Source organism: Convolutriloba macropyga, chromosome 4 (assembly GCF_964194025.1).
Source record: "Convolutriloba macropyga chromosome 4, txConMacr16.3, whole genome shotgun sequence".
Classification (NCBI taxonomy): Eukaryota; Metazoa; Xenacoelomorpha; order Acoela; family Convolutidae; genus Convolutriloba; species Convolutriloba macropyga.
The window spans coordinates 80138027-80162119 of NC_134471.1; the positions used below are offsets into that span (position 1 = coordinate 80138027).

The following is a 24093-nucleotide window of genomic DNA, read 5'->3' on the forward strand; positions in this document are numbered from 1 at the left end:
TTTCACTCGCTTTTCAAACCAAAGAAAATCAATCAAAACTCTATTTAAAAATAAGATGAGTTTCATTGATAAAAATTTTACTTTCCAATGCTGTTGATGAGTTAAAAACGAAAAATCCAATTTGATTTTGGTTAAAAAAATGAAAATTTTATCGTTTTTCAATATCTGGATTCATTTTCTGTTTAGCAGGAGCCTCTGCATTGCTATACATTGTAGGTTCTGCCTAAAAAATTTTGTTAAGTCATACTCATTTGAGTAAAAAAGAATTCAAACTAAAACTCCTACTCTTGAAAGAGTTCGTATACATTTTCTAATATTTTATGGAACTCGATCAAAACTCTCAAAGCATCAAGGACCAAAGTTTAAAAAATTGAGTTCTGCAAAATTCGACTGTGTTCAAATTGATAAAGTTTTGAAATTAAGTGAAAATTAACTCCAACTTTTCAATTCTTACCCATTTTTGGTAGTTTGAAATATTTCGTTCTGAAAGATACTTTGAAAATAATAATATTGTTAATCTAGTGTCCTTTGGTAAAATCATGAAGAGGAATGTACGATGCAATTTGTCTTCTCACATATTTGTACAGATCAGTTACTTTATCATTTGAGACAAATTCCATGTTGCGGGAAAAAGTATGATGCAACTATTAAAATTACTTTTTTTCAAAAAAAATTCACTGTTGTATTACTCGTCAATTAGATTGACCTTTTTTACTCGTCAATTTGAGCGACCTTTTTTACTCGTCAATTAGAGCGACTTTTATATATGAAAAGAACTCGTGAATTAGAGCGACCTTAATATATGAAAAGTTGAGAATTCACGTGATGTTCACGTGAAAAAAAATTTTAACCATTATTTTTTTGAAGTATGCAAAAAACGCCACCACAAGCTGAAGATAGGCATTATAATTAGAAACGACGCAGTTTGTTACCAATTCTGGACGCAACCAGTAAGTTCTCTCAGTTTATTCTTTCAGTGATTTTACATTTACTTAATTTGAATACAAAATGCACATTCGGCTGATGTTGTGATTTTAGACTGCTTTACGTTTTAAAACAGAACAAAACAATCATAAGAAACTCAGTAAACTGTCAGACAATAATAGCCCACATTTGTATACAAAAAATATTAGTTTCGTCTCACGTGCTTTTTAACTTAAAACTAAAACATTTTAACAGTATATAGAAAGAAATCATTCAGAAGAATAACGTTTTTCAGCCTGCCTACGGTTATTTTGCGACAGTGAAGTTCTGCTAACAATTCAGCTAATTTTAAAACTGGTAATATCTGTTTGCATTTTAAAACAATGAACAACAATCTTGACGGTAATCATAAATGCGACCAATGTGCTAATGAAACGACAGAGTTATTTCACTGTGAAACGTGCGATCGTTCTCGTGAAGATAACCCATCGGAGAAGGAACTTTTGTGTGACGTTTGCGTTGGACCTCATTTGCAGCGAGGTCATTTGATAACGGACATAAAAGGTTACGGGCCTTTAGTCTGCCCGGAGCACAAAATGTTGCAGCAAGAATACTGCAGAACGTGCGATGTTGCTTTTTGTTGGAAATGTATGAGCAAACACAGCAAGCATGAGTTTGATACGCTCGAAAAACGAGGCTCCGAATTGAGAGGAGAAGTGTTCGAGATGTTAACAGAACTGGAGCTCGGTGAAAAGCCACTTCGATTGAAGAAGGAAGAAATGTCAAATGTTATTGAATCACACAAAAAAGAGCAGCTTAATCTGCTTCAACATTTGGAAAAAGAAATTGAAAAGCTCCGAAAATCTTGTTTTGAAGTTGCTGAAGAAAATGGCAAAGTTCTTTCTACTGACTATAAGCAACTTTCGGAAAGTGTTGAACAGACTGTTGATTTACAGAAACAATTTCGCGATTTGTTAGCCTCATCAAATGCCCACTTGTTGAAGGATTTTGCGACAAGAAAGAAGGATTTTGAATTAAACAAAAGCGTGATAGAAAATCTTTTAGGAAAAAGAGGACAATCATTAATGAGCTGTGCGACCAGTTTGATCAGCAAAAAGTTTAACACTTTTACGCAAAATTTGAGATCAGATCTTAAGTCGGTTACTTCGATAAAAGAGGAATCAAAAATGCCAAAGAGGGTTGAAGTAATGAATCCAAATTGTTTGAAATCAATTGAATTTTATTTCCAAGATAGTCAGTTTGATGAATATTTTAAAGTTTCAGCTGGTAATGGTCAACTCTGTGTTCAAGGTTTTACTTTCAACTCTTCTGGATTGACTGATTTAACTGATACGAAAAGAATGACTGAGTTTAAGGGAAACATTGATCGCTGCTTTATTTTTGATATACTATTTTCTTTCTCAAAACGATCTGTTTTTATGCTTCTTATAGGGACCTCCGCTTACACTTTTAATTTGACGAAGAAAGAGCTAAAACTGAATGAAATCGCGCCTATTCTGTACAAATATGTCTTGTGTCCATATTGTGACGTCCGTGGTTCTATTCATTGGTGTTACTGGGAGGAAGAAACCAAGTTGATCAAATTCACTCATGATGAGAATTTCACAATCAGGTGTGACACACTCCCTACAGTTAAACGATATGACGTGTATAGCATAAGTACGCTCATGTTTATAACAGCTGATAACAATGTCATCGTTGCCGATGCTCGCCAAAATAAGTACTGGATTATTGAAGTTGGAAACAATAATAAAACAATTAACTGCACAACCTCAATCGCTGATACCTTAGTTCTTTGGTGCTGTGAAGACGAATCTGTGTTTATAACGACCAAGAAGGATGATAAATTCCAACCCCTTGTGAAGTACAAATGGGTTACAGAGTCAATTATCACTTACATTAAAGTGGACGGTTTTAAACGGAAGTTTAAATTACTACCTGGAGTGCGAAATTCATCTGGAGAATACGATCCCTACTTATTAACGGCCCCTTTAGAGTAACTTTCCGTAGTATCATGAATGTAAAAAAACTGCATATCAATAGTCTCATAAAAATTAGCTTCTTTGGTTTTTTTACTATATGTAGTTAGAAGTTATGATAATGATAAATTGTTGGTAGTGAAATTGGCTACTAAAACTGTTAATAATATCTTCATCTGCACTAACCAGCTGAAAACATTAAGATTGGCAATAAGAATTAATCAGAAAACATTTAAATTTTAGATCAATATAAACTAAGATTATTTGATAAGGGAGACCACGCAGATTGCAAGAATTCATACAAGCGTTAGACAGATTTTCTATAACAATTTTACTAACTACTAATTCATTGTACAGCTAGAATTCACTGCTGATGTGCCTTTTTACTTGGAAGTTTTTAACCGTACAACTGATAGACCTCTCGTGGGGAAAAGTTTGTGGAGCTGTGTTGAACATATTGAGAAAAGTGACAAATTCCAATAGGCTTATATCTAATCAATAAATACCTCGAAATATCAATTCAATTCTTTTTCAACTAAAACTTTTACTGATGAGTTCTATCTGTTTAATCTAGACTTACGTAGCCTGACCCGTGACTTGTTATATATGTTATAGTTAGCTATTATATATGCGTTTAGATTTGCTTTTAAAAATGTGTTTGTGATAGGTAATTACGTGATTCATTCAATTGCGAACTTTAATGTATCATGTCTTTGATCCGCAGTTTCAGAGGGCAGTCATAAACAAAGGGGAGTAACTTTTAACGAACCGTTCAAACTTAAAAAAAATCGTCACAGGAGAAGAAAACTTTTCATAAGGTATATTCCTGGGAAAAAGTTTACGAGGAACAAGTTGAAAATAAACCTGCTATACTAGCAGACAGCGAAGTGGGCGGATGAATTGATGAATTGAGTGAGTTGAGTGTGTGGATGAATTGATGAATTGAGTGAGTGGAGTGAGTGAATGAACTGTTGAATTGAGTGAGTGGAGTGAGTGGATGAACTGATGAATTGAGTGAGTGGAGTGAGTGGATGAATTGATGAATTGAGTGAGTGGATTGAGTGGATAAATTGATGAATTGAGTGAGTGGAGTGAGTGGAGGAACTGATGGATTGAGTGAGTGGAGTGAGTGGATGAACCGATGAATTGAGTGAGTGGAGTGAGTGGATGAATTGATGAATTGAGTGAGTGGAGTGAGTGGATGAACTGATGAATTGAGTGAGTGGAGTGAGTGGATGAACGGATGAATTGAGTGAGTTGAGTGAGTGGATGAATTGATGAATTGAGTGAGTGGAGTGAGTGGATGAATTGATGAATTGAGTGAGTGGAGTGAGTGAATGAATTGATGAATTGAGTGAGTGGAATGAGTGGATGAATTGATGAGTTGAGTGAGTGGAGTGAGTGGATGAACTGATGAATTGAGTGAGTGGAGTGTGTGTGGATGAATTGATGAATTGAGTGAGAGGAGTGTGTGTGGATGAATTGATGAATTGAGTGAGTGGAGTGAGTGGATGAACTGATGAATTGAGTGAGTGGAGTGTGTGTCGATGAATTGATGAATTGAGTGAGTGGAGTGAGTGGAGGAATTGATGAATTGAGTGAGTGGAGTGAGTGGATGAATTGATGAATTGAGTGAGTTGAGTGTGTGGATGAATTGATGAATTGAGTGAGTGGAGTGAGTGAATGAACTGTTGAATTGAGTGAGTGGAGTGAGTGGATGAACTGATGAATTGAGTGAGTGGAGTGAGTGGATGAATTGATGAATTGAGTGAGTGGATTGAGTGGATAAATTGATGAATTGAGTGAGTGGAGTGAGTGGAGGAACTGATGGATTGAGTGAGTGGAGTGAGTGGATGAACCGATGAATTGAGTGAGTGGAGTGAGTGGATGAATTGATGAATTGAGTGAGTGGAGTGAGTGGATGAACTGATGAATTGAGTGAGTGGAGTGAGTGGATGAACTGATGAATTGAGTGAGTTGAGTGAGTGGATGAATTGATGAATTGAGTGAGTGGAGTGAGTGGATGAATTGATGAATTAAGTGAGTGGAGTGAGTGAATGAATTGATGAATTGAGTGAGTGGAATGAGTGGATGAATTGATGAGTTGAGTGAGTGGAGTGAGTGGATGAACTGATGAATTGAGTGAGTGGAGTGTGTGTGGATGAATTGATGAATTGAGTGAGAGGAGTGTGTGTGGATGAATTGATGAATTGAGTGAGTGGAGTGAGTGGATGAACTGATGAATTGAGTGAGTGGAGTGTGTGTCGATGAATTGATGAATTGAGTGAGTGGAGTGAGTGGAGGAATTGATGAATTGAGTGAGTGGAGTGAGTGAATGAATTGATGAATTGAATGAGTGGAGTGAGTGGATGAACTGATGAATTGAGTGAGTGGAATGTGTGTGGATGAACTGATGAATTGAGTGATTGGAGTGTGTGTGGATGAATTGATGAATTGAGTGAGTGGAGTGTGTGTGGATGAATTGACGAATTGAATGAGTGGAGTGAGTGGATGAACTGATGAATTGAGTGAGTGGAGTGTGTGTGGATGAACTGATGAATTGAGTGAGTGGAGTGTATGTGGATGAACTGATGAATTGAGTGAGTGAAGTGTGTGTGGATGAATTGATGAATTGAGTGAGTGGAGTGTGTGTGGATGAATTGACGAATTGAATGAGTGGAGTGAGTGGATGAATTGATGAATTGAGTGAGTGGAGTGTGTGTGGATGAATTGACGAAATGAATGAGTTGAGTGAGTGAATGAATTGATGAATTGAATGAGTGGAGTGAGTGGATGAACTGATGAATTGAGTGAGTGGAGTGTGTGTGGATGAACTGATGAAATGAGTGAGTGGCATGTGTGTGGATAAATTGATGAATTGAGTGAGTGGAGTGAGTGGATGAACTGATGGATTGAGTGAGTGGAGTGAGTGGATGAATCGATGAATTGAGTGAGTGGAGTGAGTGGATGAATTGATGAATTGAGTGAGTGGAGTGAGTGGATGAACTGATGAATTGAGTGAGTGGAGTGAGTGGATGAACTGATGAATTGAGTGAGTTGAGTGAGTGGATGAATTGATGAAATGAGTGAGTGGAGTGAGTGGATGAATTGATGAATTGAGTGAGTGGAGTGAGTGAATGAATTAATGAATTGAGTGAGTGGAATGAGTGGATGAATTGATGAATTGAGTGAGTGGAGTGAGTGGATGAACTGATGAACTGAGTGAGTGGAGTGTGTGTGGATGAATTGATGAATTGAGTGAGAGGAGTGTGTGTGGATGAAATGATGAATTGAGTGAGTGGAGTGAGTGGATGAACTGATGAATTGAGTGAGTGGAGTGTGTGTCGATGAATTGATGAATTGAGTGAGTGGAGTGAGAGGATGAATTGATGAAATGAGTGAGTGAAGTGAGTGGATGAATTGATGAATTGAGTGAGTTGAGTGAGTGAATGAATTGATGAATTGAATGAGTGGAGTGAGTGGATGAACTGATGAATTGAGTGAGTGGAGTGTGTGTGGATGAACTGATGAATTGAGTGAGTGGAGTGTGTGTGGATGAATTGATGAATTGAGTGAGTGGAGTGTGTGTGGATGAATTGACGAATTGAATGAGTGGAGTGAGTGGATGAACTGATGAATTGAGTGAGTGGAGTGTGTGCGGATGAACTGATGAATTGAGTGAGTGGAGTGTGTGTGGATGAACTGATGAATTGAGTGAGTGGAGTGTGTGTGGATGAATTGATGAATTGAGTGAGTGGAGTGTGTGTGGATGAATTGACGAATTGAATGAGTGGAGTGAGTGGATGAATTGATGAATTGAGTGAGTGGAGTGTGTGTGGATGAATTGACGAATTGAATGAGTTGAGTGAGTGAATGAATTGATGAATTGAATGAGTGGAGTGAGTGGATGAACTGATGAATTGAGTGAGTGGAGTGTGTGGATGAACTGATGAATTGAGTGAGTGGAGTGTGTGTGGATGAATTGACGAATTGAATGAGTGGAGTGAGTGGATGAATTGATGAATTCAGTGAGTGGAGTGAGTGGATGAATTGATGAATTGAGTGAGTGGAGTGAGTGGATGAATTGATGAATTGAGTGAGTGGAGTGTGTGTGGATGAATTGATGAATTGAGTGAGTGGAGTGAGTGGATAAACCGATGAATTGAGTGAGTGGAGTGTGTGTGGATGAATTGATGAATTGAGCGAGTGGAGTGAGTGGATGAATTGATGAATTGAGTGAGTGGAGTGAGTGGATGAATTGATGAATTGAGTGAGTGGAGTGTGTGTGTGGATGAATTGATGAATTGAGTGAGTGGAGTGAGTGGATGAATTGATGAATTGAGTGAGTGGAGTGAGTGGATGAGTTGATGAATTGAGTGAGTGGAGTGAGTGGATGAACTGATGAATTGAGTGAGTGGAGTGAGTGGATGAATTGATGAATTGAGTGAGTGGAGTGAGTGGATGAACTGATGAATTGAGTGAGTGGAGTGTGTGTGGATGAATTGATGAATTGAGTGAGAGGAGTGTGTGTGGATGAATTGATGAATTGAGTGAGTGAGTGAGTGGATGAACTGATGAATTGAGTGAGTGGAGTGTGTGTCGATGAATTGATGAATTGAGTGAGTGAAGTGAGTGGATGAATTGATGAATTGAGTGAGTGGAGTGAGTGGATGAATTGATGAATTGAGTGAGTGGAGTGAGTGGATGAATTGATGAATTGAGTGAGTGGAGTGAGTGGATGAATTGATGAATTGAGTGAGTGGAGTGAGAGGATGAATTGATGAATTGAGTGAGTTGAGTGAGTGAATGAATTGATGAATTGAGTGAGTGGAGTGAGTGGATGAATTGATGAATTGAGTGAGTGGAGTGTGTGTGGATGAATTGATGAATTGAGTGAGTGGAGTGAGTGGATGAATTGATGAATTGAGTGAGTGGAGTGAGTGGATGAGTTGATGAATTGAGTGAGTGGAGTGAGTGGATGAACTGATGAATTGAGTGAGTGGAGTGAGTGGATGAATTGATAAATTGAGTGAGTGGAGTGAGTGGATGAACTGATGAATTGAGTGAGTGGAGTGTGTGTGGATGAATTGATGAATTGAGTGAGAGGAGTGTGTGTGGATGAATTGATGAATTGAGTGAGTGGAGTGAGTGGATGAACTGATGAATTGAGTGAGTGGAGTGTGTGTCGATGAATTGATGAATTGAGTGAGTGGAGTGAGTGGATGAATTGATGAATTGAGTGAGTGGAGTGAGTGGATGAATTGATGAATTGAGTGAGTTGAGTGAGTGAATGAATTGATGAATTGAATGAGTGGAGTGAGTGGATGATCTGATGAATTGAGTGAGTGGTGTGTGTGTGGATGAACTGATGAATTGAGTGAGTGGAGTGTGTGTGGATGAATTGATGAATTGAGTGAGTGGAGTGTGTGTGGATGAATTGACGACGAATTGAATGAGTGGAGTGAGTGGATGAATTGATGAATTGAGTGAGTGGAGTGAGTGGATGAATTGATGAATTGAGTGAGTGGAGTGTGTGTCGATGAATTGATGAATTGAGTGAGTGGAGTGAGTGGATGAATTGATGAATTGAGTGAGTGGAGTGAGTGGATGAATTGGTGAATTGAGTGAGTTGAGTGAGTGAATGAATTGATGAATTGAATGAGTGGAGTGAGTGGATGAACTGATGAATTGAGTGAGCGGAGTGTGTGTGGATGAACTGATGAATTGAGTGAGTGGAGTGTGTGTGGATGAATTGATGAATTGAGTGAGTGGAGTGTGTGTGGATGAATTGACGAATTGAATGAGTGGAGTGAGTGGATGAATTGATAAATTGAGTGAGTGGAGTGAGTGGATGAATTGATGAATTGAGTGAGTGGAGTGTGTGTGTGGATGAATTGATGAATTGTGTGAGTGGAATGAGTGGATGAATTGATGAATTGAGTGAGTGGAGTGAGTGAATGAGTTGATGACTTGAGTGAGTGGAGTGAGTGGATGAACTGATGAATTGAGTGAGTGGAGTGAGTGGATGAATTGATGAATTGAGTGAGTGGAGTGAGTGGATGAACTGATGAATTGAGTGAGCGGAGTGTGTGTGGATGAATTGATGAATTGAGTGAGAGGAGTGTGTGTGGATGAATTGATGAATTGAGTGAGTGGAGTGAGTGGATGAACTGATTAATTGAGTGAGTGGAGTGTGTGTCGATGAATTGAATATTGAGTGAGTGGAGTGAGTGGATGAATTGATGAATTGAGTGAGTGGAGTGAGTGGATGAATTGATGAATTGAGTGAGTTGAGTGAGTGAATGAATTGATGAATTGAATGAGTGGAGTGAGTGGATGAACTGATGAATTGAGTGAGTGGAGTGTGTGTGGATGAACTGATGAATTGAGTGAGTGGAGTGTGTGTGGATGAATTGATGAATTGAGTGAGTGGAGTGTGTGTGGATGAATTGACGAATTGAATGAGTGGAGTGAGTGGATGAATTGATGAATTGAGTGATTGGAGTGAGTGGATGAATTGATGAATTGAGTGAGTGGAGTGAGTGGATGAATTGATGAATTGAGTGAGTGGAGTGAGTGGATGAACTGATGAATTGAGTGAGTGGAGTGTGTGTGGATGAATTGATGAATTGAGTGAGAGGAGTGTGTGGATGAATTGATGAATTGAGTGAGTGGAGTGAGTGGATGAACTGATGAATTGAGTGAGTGGAGTGTGTGTCGATGAATTGATGAATTGAGTGAGTGGAGTGAGTGGATGAATTGATGAATTGAGTGAGTAGAGTGAGTGGATGAATTGACGAATTGAGTGAGTTGAGTGAGTGAATGAATTGATGAATTGAATGAGTGGAGTGAGTGGATAAACTGATGAATTGAGTGAGTGGAGTGTGTGTGGATGAACTGATGAACTGAGTGAGTGGAGTGTGTGTGGATGAATTGATGAATTGAGTGAGTGGAGTGTGTGTATGAATTGATGAATTGAGTGAGTGGAGTGAGTGGATGAATTGATGAATTGAGTGAGTGGAGTGTGTGTCGATGAATTGATGAATTGAGTGAGTGGAGTGAGTGGATGAATTGATGAATTGAGTGAGTAGAGTGAGTGGATGAATTGATGAATTGAGTGAGTTGAGTGAGTGAATGAATTGATGAATTGAATGAGTGGAGTGAGTGGATAAACTGATGAATTGAGTGAGTGGAGTGTGTGTGGATGAACTGATGAATTGAGTGAGTGGAGTGTGTGTGGATGAATTGATGAATTGAGTGAGTGGAGTGTGTGTGGATGAATTGATGAATTGAGTGAGTGGAGTGAGTGGATGAATTGATGAATTGAGTGAGTTGAGTGAGTGAATGAATTGATGAATTGAATGAGTGGAGTGAGTGGATAAACTGATGAATTGAGTGAGTGGAGTGTGTGTGGATGAACTGATGAATTGAGTGAGTGGAGTGTGTGTGGATGAACTGATGAATTGAGTGAGTGGAGTGTGTGTGGATGAATTGATGAATTGAGTGAGTGGAGTGTGTGTGGATGAATCGATGAATTGAGTGAGTGGAGTGAGTGGATGAATTGATGAATTGAGTGAGTGGAGTGAGTGGATGAATTGATGAATTGAATGAGTGGAGTGAGTGGATAAACTGATGAATTGAGTGAGTGGAGTGTGTGTGGATGAACTGATGAATTGAGTGAGTGGAGTGTGTGTGGATGAATTGATGAATTGAGTGAGTGGAGTGTGTGTGGATGAATTGATGAATTGAGTGAGTGGAGTGAGTGGATGAACTGATGAATTGAGTGAGTGGAGTGTGTGTGGATGAATTGATGAATTGAGTGAGAGGAGTGTGTGGATGAATTGATGAATTGAGTGAGTGGAGTGAGTGGATGAACTGATTAATTGAGTGAGTGGAGTGTGTGTCGATGAATTGAATATTGAGTGAGTGGAGTGTGTGGATGAATTGATGAATTGAGTGAGTGGAGTGTGTGTGGATGAATTGATGAATTGAGTGAGTGGAGTGAGTGGATGAATTGATGAATTGAGTGAGTGGAGTGTGTGTGGATAAACTGATGAATTGAATGAGTGGAGTGTGTGTGGATAAACTGATGAATTGAATGAGTGGAGTGTGTGTGGATGAACTGATGAATTGAGTGAGTGGAGTGTGTGTGGATGAACTGATGAATTGAGTGAGTGGAGTGTGTGTGGATGAACTGATGAATTGAGTGAGTGGAGTGTGTGTGGATGAATTGATGAATTGAGTGAGTGGAGTGTGTGTGGATGAATCGATGAATTGAGTGAGTGGAGTGAGTGGATGAATTGATGAATTGAGTGAGTGGAGTGAGTGGATGAATTGATGAATTGAATGAGTGGAGTGAGTGGATAAACTGATGAATTGAGTGAGTGGAGTGTGTGTGGATGAACTGATGAATTGAGTGAGTGGAGTGTGTGTGGATGAATTGATGAATTGAGTGAGTGGAGTGTGTGTGGATGAATCGATGAATTGAGTGAGTGGAGTGAGTGGATGAATTGATGAATTGAGTGAGTGGAGTGAGTGGATGAATTGATGAATTGAATGAGTGGAGTGAGTGGATAAACTGATGAATTGAGTGAGTGGAGTGTGTGTGGATGAACTGATGAATTGAGTGAGTGGAGTGTGTGTGGATGAATTGATGAATTGAGTGAGTGGAGTGTGTGTGGATGAATTGATGAATTGAGTGAGTGGAGTGAGTGGATGAACTGATGAATTGAGTGAGTGGAGTGTGTGTGGATGAATTGATGAATTGAGTGAGAGGAGTGTGTGGATGAATTGATGAATTGAGTGAGTGGAGTGAGTGGATGAACTGATTAATTGAGTGAGTGGAGTGTGTGTCGATGAATTGAATATTGAGTGAGTGGAGTGTGTGGATGAATTGATGAATTGAGTGAGTGGAGTGTGTGTGGATGAATTGATGAATTGAGTGAGTGGAGTGAGTGGATGAATTGATGAATTGAGTGAGTGGAGTGTGTGTGGATAAACTGATGAATTGAATGAGTGGAGTGTGTGTGGATAAACTGATGAATTGAATGAGTGGAGTGTGTGTGGATGAACTGATGAATTGAGTGAGTGGAGTGTGTGTGGATGAACTGATGAATTGAGTGAGTGGAGTGTGTGTGGATGAACTGATGAATTGAGTGAGTGGAGTGTGTGTGGATGAATTGATGAATTGAGTGAGTGGAGTGTGTGTGGATGAATCGATGAATTGAGTGAGTGGAGTGAGTGGATGAATTGATGAATTGAGTGAGTGGAGTGAGTGGATGAATTGATGAATTGAATGAGTGGAGTGAGTGGATAAACTGATGAATTGAGTGAGTGGAGTGTGTGTGGATGAACTGATGAATTGAGTGAGTGGAGTGTGTGTGGATGAATTGATGAATTGAGTGAGTGGAGTGTGTGTGGATGAATTGATGAATTGAGTGAGTGGAGTGAGTGGATGAACTGATGAATTGAGTGAGTGGAGTGTGTGTGGATGAATTGATGAATTGAGTGAGAGGAGTGTGGATGAATTGATGAATTGAGTGAGTGGAGTGAGTGGATGAACTGATTAATTGAGTGAGTGGAGTGTGTGTCGATGAATTGAATATTGAGTGAGTGGAGTGTGTGGATGAATTGATGAATTGAGTGAGTGGAGTGTGTGTGGATGAATTGATGAATTGAGTGAGTGGAGTGAGTGGATGAATTGATGAATTGAGTGATTGGAGTGAGTGAATGAATTGATGAATTGAATGAGTGGAGTGAGTGGATAAACTGATGAATTGAGTGAGTGGAGTGTGTGTGGATAAACTGATGAATTGAATGAGTGGAGTGTGTGTGGATGAACTGATGAATTGAGTGAGTGGAGTGTGTGTGGATGAATTGATGAATTGAGTGAGTGGAGTGTGTGTGGATGAATTGATGAATTGAGTGAGTGGAGTGAGTGGATGAATTGATGAATTGAGTGAGTGGAGTGTGTGTCGATGAATTGATGAATTGAGTGAGTGGAGTGAGTGGATGAATTGATGAATTGAGTGAGTGGAGTGAGTGGATGAATTGATGAATTGAGTGAGTTGAGTGAGTGAATGAATTGATGAATTGAATGAGTGGAGTGAGTGGATGAACTGATGAATTGAGTGAGCGGAGTGTGTGTGGATGAACTGATGAATTGAGTGAGTGGAGTGTGTGTGGATGAATTGATGAATTGAGTGAGTGGAGTGTGTGTGGATGAATTGACGAATTGAATGAGTGGAGTGAGTGGATGAATTGATAAATTGAGTGAGTGGATTGAGTGGATGAATTGATGAATTGAGTGAGTGGAGTGTGTGTGGATGAATTGATGAATTGTGTGAGTGGAATGAGTGGATGGATTGATGAATTGAGTGAGTGGAGTGAGTGGATGAGTTGATGACTTGAGTGAGTGGAGTGAGTGGATGAACTGATGAATTGAGTGAGTGGAGTGAGTGGATGAATTGATGAATTGAGTGAGTGGAGTGAGTGGATGAACTGATGAATTGAGTGAGCGGAGTGTGTGTGGATGAATTGATGAATTGAGTGAGAGGAGTGTGTGTGGATGAATTGATGAATTGAGTGAGTGGAGTGAGTGGATGAACTGATTAATTGAGTGAGTGGAGTGTGTGTCGATGAATTGAATATTGAGTGAGTGGAGTGAGTGGATGAATTGATGAATTGAGTGAGTGGAGTGAGTGGATGAATTGATGAATTGAGTGAGTTGAGTGAGTGAATGAATTGATGAATTGAATGAGTGGAGTGAGTGGATGAACTGATGAATTGAGTGAGTGGAGTGTGTGTGGATGAACTGATGAATTGAGTGAGTGGAGTGTGTGTGGATGAATTGATGAATTGAGTGAGTGGAGTGTGTGTGGATGAATTGACGAATTGAATGAGTGGAGTGAGTGGATGAATTGATGAATTGAGTGATTGGAGTGAGTGGATGAATTGATGAATTGAGTGAGTGGAGTGAGTGGATGAATTGATGAATTGAGTGAGTGGAGTGAGTGGATGAACTGATGAATTGAGTGAGTGGAGTGTGTGTGGATGAATTGATGAATTGAGTGAGAGGAGTGTGTGGATGAATTGATGAATTGAGTGAGTGGAGTGATTGGATGAACTGATGAATTGAGTGAGTGGAGTGTGTGTCGATGAATTGATGAATTGAGTGAGTGGAGTGAGTGGATGAATTGATGAATTGAGTGAGTAGAGTGAGTGGATGAATTGATGAATTGAGTGAGTTGAGTGAGTGAATGAATTGATGAATTGAATGAGTGGAGTGAGTGGATAAACTGATGAATTGAGTGAGTGGAGTGTGTGTGGATGAACTGATGAATTGAGTGAGTGGAGTGTGTGTGGATGAATTGATGAATTGAGTGAGTGGAGTGTGTGTGGATGAATTGATGAATTGAGTGAGTTGAGTGAGTGAATGAATTGATGAGTTGAGTGAGTGGAGTGAGTGGATGAATTGATGAATTGAGTGAGTGGAGTGAGTGGATGAACAATGTCATCGTTGCCGAGGCTCATGAAAAGAAGTACTGGATTATTGATTTTGGCAATAGTTATCCCGAAATCAATTGTACAACCATATTTATGGTTACATAGTTCTAATCTGATGCTGTGAAGACAAATCTGTGTTTTTAACAACTAAGGAAGATGATGAATTTGTGCCCCTAGTGAAGCACAATGAAGGGACGGGATACGCAATCAGTTTTCATACTCACCTTGAAATGAATGGAATTAAACTGAAATTGTTACCTGGACTGAGAAATTCAATTGGAAAGTTTGATCCTTACTTTATCATGGCCGATGTGTTGTGACCTTCTGCCAATCATGAACGTAAAAAACTGCACATAAAACGTGTCTCAAAATTCTTTAGTATCTGATGAATAAAAATCATTATAAAGAATTTGTTTTCTTTGACTACTTTAGGATACCTATTTAGAAGAGTCTAACTCTTAAAAAGAATTATTACTCCTAAATAACTTAACTAGAAGCAATCTTGATTTTTCACTAACCAACTCATTGCATTCAACAAATCAAAACTGTCTGTAATGATTTCATATTATTTCATATTATTGAACTAATACTACTTTATTCGTTTTGAATTGAACGTCTGTTGATTCACTCTACCATTTCGTCATATAATATCTTTTAACTGATTGATTTCTTTCTCGTGTAGGAATTGTTATGTCAGGTTGTTGAACATATTGAAATAAGTGACCAATTCCAATTTGCTTCATATCTATAATCCATTCATGTCTCGGGGCATCAACTTAGTTTTTTGTTCACTGAAAACTATGATTTGATGGATTCTCATTTTAGTAATCCCGTGACCTTGTGGATTTATATATAATCCCCAATGTCTCGGGATCTCAATTTAGTATTTTTTGTTCAATAAAAATTTTCATTTGATGTATTCTATCTTTTCAACCTATTGTTAAATTTTTTTGTGGTGATGGTTTTGACCTGTTATAGGTATGCTTTCTCTGTATGCTCCCAACCGATAATCGGCATGCTAAATTTGCTAACATTAATAAAAAATGCGTTTAGATTTTTTCTGTTTGTGACAAGTAGTTAAGAGCTCCAATCATTGGAAGAAATCAAGTTCTTTTCGGGATTTCGGTCGCAAATTAAAACCTGCCACGGTTGCATCCATAGAAAACAAGAACAAAATTTTTTTGAAACAATTTTCATCTGAGAAAAGAATGTAAGATGTCACACGCCACACCAAACAGTCTACAAAAAAGAAAAGTAGAAGGCCATGAGAAATTAGGACCGAAAAAAATTTTCTATAAATTTGAAAAAAAGCTGATTTAAAAATTTGTAAAAGTTTTAGACATCCGTTTCATTCTTGTTTTTAAAAGTTACAACCTAGGAAGTCTCAAAATTGTGATTAGACCTTTAGTTGAAGAAAAAAAGCATTAAAATTAACGGAGATTACAAAAATTTTTGTTCAACTAGCAATTTTTTCTCAACTTTGAGTTTATGATAAACCTTTATTCAACCACTGTTACAGACGGATCAAATATTGGGTGATCAAAATCCAATGAACTAGAGATGAATTTGAACAAAATATTAAGCTGCAAAATTTGAAAAGTACCGAGGAGGCCAGATTTTTTACTTCCTCTATACAAATTTTTTTTTGAAATTTTCAAATGTTTTTTTTTGGTGAAAAAATGAGACGAAAGGGCTGACATTTCTTAATTCAGTGAAAAATACTGCCTTCTGTTTTCTATATTAGCGCACCATTGACCGAAAAAGATAACACTAGGGCGCTAAAAATGATTTAATAATTATGATTAAAAATTCCTACAAATTTACGTTTTCTGACTTCTTTTTAACATGGTTATGCAAAACTAAGACGGGAGAAATTGGCAAACAAGTCCTTACAAGCAGAGAAAAACCTCGCTGTTGCAAAGAAATCCGACGAAACATTGACAAGTCGATTTGTTAAAATCCAGGAGCGAACCCTTGTTAAATTGGAATCATTAAACCAATAACTAGGAAAGAAGCCGTTACTTGATTAAATTCACGCTAAGTAAATGAAAAAAAAACTTTTCAAAAAATTTCACTCCCTGAGACAATTTGAAAGTTTGATTTTTCACATAGTGATATTACATTTGATTGATTTCACCTAGTCGCTCTGAAGGTGATTGCAGCGAAAATTTGAAAATTTACAGAAACTGTGAGACAAATGGCTAAGTATGGTGGATTGGTTCGGTTTAGATGATACTGAGGAGATATTAATTAGATTTTGTCTTTCAATCGATTACTGAACAAATGGCGAAGAAACCATTCCGACCTTTCTTTTTATCTACCTATTAGAAATTTCTCCATAAAGTCGAAATTTCAAAAATACACTTTGCAAAAAAATGGCACCAAAAGAAGATTGCACTAAGCACGGTGCTAACTAAAAAATGTTCCCAACCACATCGAATGTTAAACCAAAAAATCACTTTTACCTCAACAGTTCCAAAAAACAATCATAAACCAATTTTTGCTTAAAATTGCTTTGTTTGAAGAAATCTGTAAAATGTATCTTGGAGTTCTTTGATTAGGATAATCACGTGTCTGATTTATGCTAGCCGAAATCATTATAATCGATCTCTTATTTCAGTTCTATGCTCCCTTTTCCCAGGATTTTGTTTAAAAACATAATGTCTCCTTAAATTGGTAAAATTTGAGAATTGGGAATCGACAATTTTCAGATTAAGCTCGAAGTTTCCTTGAGCTCAGAAAACCAATCCCTGATTATCAACGTACTTGCGGTTAATAAACTTTTATCAAATGTTTTATCAGGTGAAACGAGTAGTGTTTCAAGGTGAAACCTTTTCGTCTGAAGAAGGGGGTACATGCTCCAAATGAATCCGAAACCTCTTAGACAAAAATGAACTTTTGCCCTCTTTGGACTCTCTTCGGACCTTATCTGAATCGTTTTGTTTCGACAGAGGACGTGGTAAATGCTATTAAAATCTTCCTTTCGTCTATTCAGAATCTATTCAGCAATCTGATTCATCTATTCGGTGGATATGGATATTAAGAAAGAGTTGCAAAGACACGACCGGCTACTGTTGATCCATTGAACATTGAATTTTTTGTCTATTAAATGAAGTTGAAAAGTTTTGGCAATATTTTTTCCAAAAAAAAACTGATAATCAAGAGTCACTAACACAAGCTAAATTAATATTTGTGATTATATTTGTGCAGTATATATATTTCAAGTGAACAAACATATTATAGCCTTACGAAGTGAAAATCAAAAACGGACATGTTTTGTTAAATAGTGAGATATACTGCGGCAGATAGCAGTCTTTTTTTAATTCCCCACCAATCGCAGACAGAAACGACTCGGAACAAAGTATTTCGTTCTGTTGAACCACTAAATCTGTATACAGAACCCGTATCTGGTCTGCCTTAAATGGTGCAAACATTGATTTTTGTAATATAACCATAAAAAGAACTACTTTCTTCACACTAGGATAAAGAAAATGATGTTGAAAACATACAAATAATCGCAATGTTAAACATTGCCTCATCATACAATTTCCATATTCCAGTAAGCACAATCTTTCACCTCAAAAACCAGTACTTGAGACATGAAAAAGTACCTTCAATCCACTGCAGAAAAAAATCCTATGTTACCAGAACTGCTTTAAATTCCAACGTAGATAACAATTTAGACAAGGTGATTTCGATAGGATCAAACAAATCTCCTGTACAGAATTCTATCTGGTCAGCATACATCTACAATAAATGTTACTCTATACCATCCTTTATCAGACCACAGGTATGAGTCTTTGCAGGCAGTAAAAGAGACAATAATGCCGCCAATCCATCAACCATTCTCTTTGGCGTTCTTTTTAGTATCGGAAAAGATTGGCTTCATCGCATAATACCGATACCGTTGCTAAGAACGCTGAAAGAGCTCAAAACTAACTACGACGAAGAAATCAAAATAGCTAACAAAAGAATACACGAATTTACAATCGCAAATTCAAATCATGTGCAGTAATATTTATGACGCCACACAATTGGGTTTATTAAAACATAATATAAATACAATTATAAATATAATTATAAATATAAATATAAATGATATAATAATAATAATAATAATAATAATAATAATAATAATAATAATAATAATAATAATAATAATAATAATAATAATAATAATTGTGGTGAGCGAGAAAACTGTTTTTCGATTCAATCGTAAATTCCACTTGGAATAAGAGTATTACTATACGTTACACACAATAAGGCAGAACTGCGTTTTTGCATTGTTATGCATTTGCACTATGAGAGGTGCTAGACAGACACCTGTCAGAATAATGTTAACACTTCGTAACACTTCATAACTATCAGTAAGGATGAACAGAAAGTAATGTGGTTTCACTATGATCAAGTACTACACTTGGTTATAATATATAAATTATCATATAGTTTAAGAGAGTTTATAGTTAATACTTTTATGTGCTTGGTTACTAGTTTCTCGTCTCCATTCGGAGATAGGTACCTTGGTACCACACTCCCCCGGGCACTGTGAAGAATTTCACTTGTGTAATTCTTCCTCGTAGAAGTCGCTTGGCTTAATATCCGATATTGAGCTCTTTGCTGGCGATGGTGATGCAGTGTGATGTTCTTCATTACGTTCGTTTACCAGGATACCTTCCGTCGTGGGTTTATTTTCTTCATTCTCGATTTGTTTAGTCTTCGGTGCTGGTGCTGGATTGGTGATGGCTTTTGAGCTGCTCTGTTTCTCCTTTTCCGATGTTTCTCCATGGGGAGTTGTTATGTTTAGGATTGGCGAGCTGCTGAACTTGGGGGATGCCTTCAGTTTTTGTATTTTTCCGACCGCTTTGTCCAACTTTTGAGTTGAAATTTTCGACTCGAATTTTTGGGGTATTTCTGGGCTGTCCGGTGATGTGATCATAAAGTCATATTTGTTGTCTGATGTAAACACTTTTATTGGGCTATTTTCAGTGGAGTCCGAGATGGTTATGCATTCAATTGTTGGGGATTTTAATAAATCTTGTTCGTTGACTTTGATAAAAGATCGATTGTGTTTTTCCATATGGAGTTTTGATTGATGTAATGCTGCTGCCCTTGATTTCGTTCTGAATGTGTCGCTTGAGCTTGGTTTTTCCTTTCGTTTCTCTTTCTGAGGCATCACGTGTCTTTTGTTTCTACGCGGTGTGAATTGATGTTTTTCTTGCTGTTTTTGTAGTTGATGTTTCCTTGCAGGTGTCTCCTGTGCCTTATTGGTTCTTCTCTTCTGCTGTTGTGTCCTTTGATTCTTTTTCGCGATCGAGACTAATTGTTCGTGGCTGTAAAGATTTTCTCCGCTTGGAGCCGAAGTTGTTGCGGTGCTTGTTCCCTGTTTCAATTGCTCCTGTCTTTGCTTCATTTGTCTCTTTTCTTCTAAACAGAATTTTTTAATTTTTTCTTTGTTATTGTTGTATTCTCTTAGAGATTTGCATGCTACCATCTATATTAATCTTTTTGGCGGTGATGTTTGTATCTGATGCGGTGTCAGTGGTTGCGTTACTATTGCTAAGTCGCTTTTTCTTATGACTGTGTTTTTTCTATTGTTAGTGTCCAGTGTGATTGTGTGTGGTGAATAATTTGTGATTGTGCCATTTTCAATTATGTTCCATTGTGGTTTTAGTGTTCCCCGTGGTTCAGGTGCTTTTCGTGCTATAGATTTTCGTGCTACTTGTTTTTTACCGTATATTAGTGTTGTAGTTTTGTCTCCGAATGTGACTTCAAGTTTAGAAGGTATTATCTTACCCGGGGTGCGCGTGGGGCTAAGCAGCGGCGCATTCTCGGAGTCGTCGCTTTCTGATGCGATGTTTACTTCTGGTCTTGTTCCTTTCTTCGCATCTTCTCTATACTGTATGTTCAGTTCTGGCTCCGAGTCCTGGTCCATGTCCCAGATTGTTGCAGGAGACAGGACTGGCTGTTTGAGTAGTTTGCGATCTGAAGCGAATTGTTTTATCTTTTTGTAAGATAAGTTTTGTTTGTTTGGTTTTGTTACTATATTTGATAATGCAGTGTTTGGTTTCCTACCGAAGTGTGCTTCGAATGGGGTTATTTTTGTTATTCTGTTTGGGATTAATCTGATATTTTGAATAATATTTGATACAATTGTTGTGATATCTTCTGATGACCATAATGGATCTATAGCCATTACACCTAATTTTCGTTTTATTGTTTGAATAAGGCGTTCGACCATGCCCGTTGCTCTATGATCTCCAGCTGGAGCTAGGATGAGTTTTATGTTATTGTTCTTGCAATGTATGTTAAAGTCTCTAGACTTAAATGCTTGTGCTTGGTCGCACCTTAATGACCGTGGTATACCGTGGAACTTACAGTATTCTTCTAAATATTCTATTGCTGTTGATGCGTCGCAGTTTTTAAAGACTTGGGCAGTTGGGAATCTAGAGTATCTATCCACTGATACTAAAATATAGTAGTTGTCTGTGTGATTTCTAAAAGGAATGGGGCCTGCGAAATCCATTTGGAGTTCTTCATTTGGTTCTTCCAAATGTGGGAGTTTTCCTAATTTTTGCTTAGGTATTATAGGTTTTAAATTTTTACCTTGTCTTGTACATTCTTCGCATGCTTGGGCTTTCGAGGTTAGGCTGCGATGTATGCAAGGGAACCAAATTAAACTTCCTAAACTTAGCATTCCTGCTTGACCCGGGTGCCTTTGGTGTATTGCGTCGATGACAAATTGTTTGAGGCTTCGTGGTATTACTAATTTGTTGTCGTAAAGCATGCATCCTGATGTTGTTATGGATAGGTTTTTTCTCAGTGAGCAGAAATACTTGTTGGACTTCCTTAGTGCCTCCCAATCTTTTTCCTTAATCATTTTCATGATGGGTGTTAATGTTCTGTCTTGTCGCGTTGCCTCCGCGAGGAATTCTTCTCCAAATACTTGCGAAAGGTGTTTCCTATAGTCGGGTATTGTTTCACTATTGCTGAGGGGAAAGATTTGTGGGTGGAGTTCTGGTTGTATTGGATCTCGTCCTTTGCCTGTGTTGTCAATGTCCTCCGTTTGGGTACTGATTGTAATTAGGGGTGGTCTTGATGTTGGATTGTCCATCTTGTTTGGTGTCAGTTTTCTTTTGTTTGGTGCTCTGTTTCTTCTAATAATGGGTCTATTCGCCGTTTCGATATGTGGTCTATTTCTAGTGGTTGCGTTAATAAATTGATTTGTATATTGGAAATTTGTAGATGTTTTTATAAAGTTTTTTGAAGGAATAGATGAGGAGTTGATTTGATTATGTTTTAATTTGACTGAGTTAATGTGTTCCGTTTGGAGAAATTGTGAATTTCGAATAGCGTGTTAAATTTGGCGACTGTTTTCTAAGGCGAGAATGGCAAAAAGCGTGTTTTGTATGGTGCTTGCGTTGAGAATAATTAATGACGTCATTGTTGTTATGTGTAGTGCTGGTATTGTTGCGTAATGTGTTCTTAATTAATGTAAATTTAAAGTCGTTTATCTGATTTATTATGAAATGTGTATCTTCTGCGGATGGTGGGATTGCTATTCCATTTGGATTTCGACTGAAATAATCTGCGAATCCCATTTGTTTACCTGGGATATGTTCTATATTAAAATTGAATGGTAATAATCTATCAACCCACCGAGTAAGTCTGCTTTGGTAGGTTTTGTTTCCTCTGTTTTCTTTTAGTGCTGTCAGTAATGCCTGGTGATCCGTTTGGAGTATGAACTCCGATCCTTGTAGGTAATGTTTGAAGTGTTCGAGAGACCAGACTACTGCTAGTAGTTCTAATTAGTTTGTACTGTATCTCTGTTCTACTGTATTTAGGAATCGGCTTGCGAATGCGATTGTGTGCCATATATTGCCTGTTTTCTGCTCTAGTGTTGCCCCTAATCCTAATTTACTTGCATCGCATTTAACTCTTGTGTCTTTGTCAACATCGAAATGTTTGTTTTCTACAATTTTTGCTATTTGTGTTTTGATGTTTTCGAATGTTTTTGTATGTTTTTCTTCCCATTTTAATTTATTCGATGCTGTGACGTTTTCCTTTTTTAATAATGGACGCAATGTTTCTGATGTTTCGGCTAGGTGTGGAATAAATTTAATGAGATGGTGTATACTACCCATAAATGATCTCAATTGTTTTAGAGTTTTCGGTATATCGAGTTTTTGTAATGCTTCCGTTTTGGATATTAGTGGTGTTACTCCATGTGGAGTTATTTTGAATCCGAGCCATTCGATTTCTTGTTTTGCGAACTCGCATTTTTGTAAGCTAATTGCTAATCCTTCTTTGTTTAGTCGGTCTAGTATTATATCTAATGTTTCTTCGTGTTCTTTTAGCTTTCCTTTTGTTGCAATTAGTATGTCATCTAAGAATGCGAAGTAGTTTTTGCAACCTTCTAGCGTTTTGTCTATAGTTTGTTGGAATGTAGCCGGCATATCTGTTAATCCGTAGAAGCCGTTTATGAACCTGTATGTTCCTGTTGCTTTTCCTCCTAGGATGTTGAAGTTGCAGTGTTCAGCGATGCTATCGTCTAATGGTATTTGACTGTAAGCGTATTTTAGGTCGATTTTACTAAACCACCATGGTCCTTCATTGTTTTTGTTTGATGCTATTTGCATTGCTAATGAGGCAGTTAGGTGGTCAATACTTTGCATTTGGTATTTGTTTTTGTGAATTGCTTTGTTTAGCTCTTTTGAATCTAGTGCTATTTTTATTGACTTGTCCTTTTTTACTGTTATTACTACTGGACTTATGTATAAATCATCTGGGCATTTCTCCAGACGGATAATTTGTTTATCTTCTATTAGTTTTTGTAGTTCGTTTTCCACTTTTTCGACTAGATGTAGTGGTACTCTTCTTCCCTTGTGTTGTGTTGGTGTTTTTTCTTGTTTCATGATTGATTTTGCGATATGATTTTTACTTCTACCAAGTCTTGTGCAAAGGTGTGGATATTTTTTGAATATCCATTTTGTTATGTTTTGTTCGATAATGTTTTCGTTGATGTTAAGGATTTTCTTACCTTCATTTTGTTGTTGTGTCAGAGTTAGTCCCAATTTTGCAAGGATGTCCCTTCCCATCAAGTTTTTTGAGCCGTGTTTTACCACTAGTATATTGCAGTTTTTTGCTGTCCAGGATCCTGAATGTAGTTCTATGTGGATTTGTCCTATGATGGGTATGTCTTGGTTGTTAAAACATTTGAATTTCGTTTGTCCGTTGTATGGTTCCATGTTCATCTTGTTGTTGTTTTCTAAGATTTCATTAGCTGTTTTGATGTCAATGAAACTCCGTGGGGATCCTGCATCTGCGAGCCAGTCTAATTTGTGTGTTTTGTTTATGGTTGTTTGGATGAGGATTTCTCCATGTGGAGTTCGGTTGTTTATGTCACAGTTTTTTGTTTCTTTAAAATCTCTTTCTATCAGGTTAATTTTCTTCCAATCCTCCATAAGTTCTGTTATATACATTGTTTGTTCTGGGTCAATTGTTTCTTCCTCTTCCTCTTCTTCTAGTGGTGGTGCAATAGATTCTTCTTCTTCCTCGATGATGTTTTTGACATTTCTTGTTTGTTGGAATTGTCGTTGTTGATACTGTCCTCTGTTTTTGGGTAGTGATGTTATCTGTGAACGGCACATTTTTGCGAAGTGTCCTT

General features: G+C 37.7%; 2 protein-coding genes across 2 annotated transcripts in view; both read left to right on the plus strand.

Moving 5' to 3' along the window:
- Positions 1-882: 882 nt before the first annotated feature.
- The window catches only part of LOC142338183 (uncharacterized), a 104635-nt gene continuing 81424 nt past the window's right edge, over positions 883-24093 (plus strand). The window contains exon 1 of the mRNA XM_075387821.1: positions 883-950. The gene's annotated coding sequence lies outside the window, so the exon portion shown is untranslated. The remainder of the gene's footprint in view (positions 951-24093) is intronic.
- On the plus strand, positions 1027-3363 carry LOC142338697 (uncharacterized). The gene has a single exon (XM_075388568.1). It carries the CDS (start codon positions 1308-1310, stop codon positions 2943-2945), a length of 1638 nt encoding a protein of 545 aa, XP_075244683.1. The 5' UTR covers positions 1027-1307; the 3' UTR covers positions 2946-3363.

Coding starts and splice junctions, on each gene's coding strand:
- LOC142338697 (XM_075388568.1), top strand. CDS start 1,308: ATGAACAACAATCTTGACGGTAATCATAAATGCGACCAATGTGCTAAT.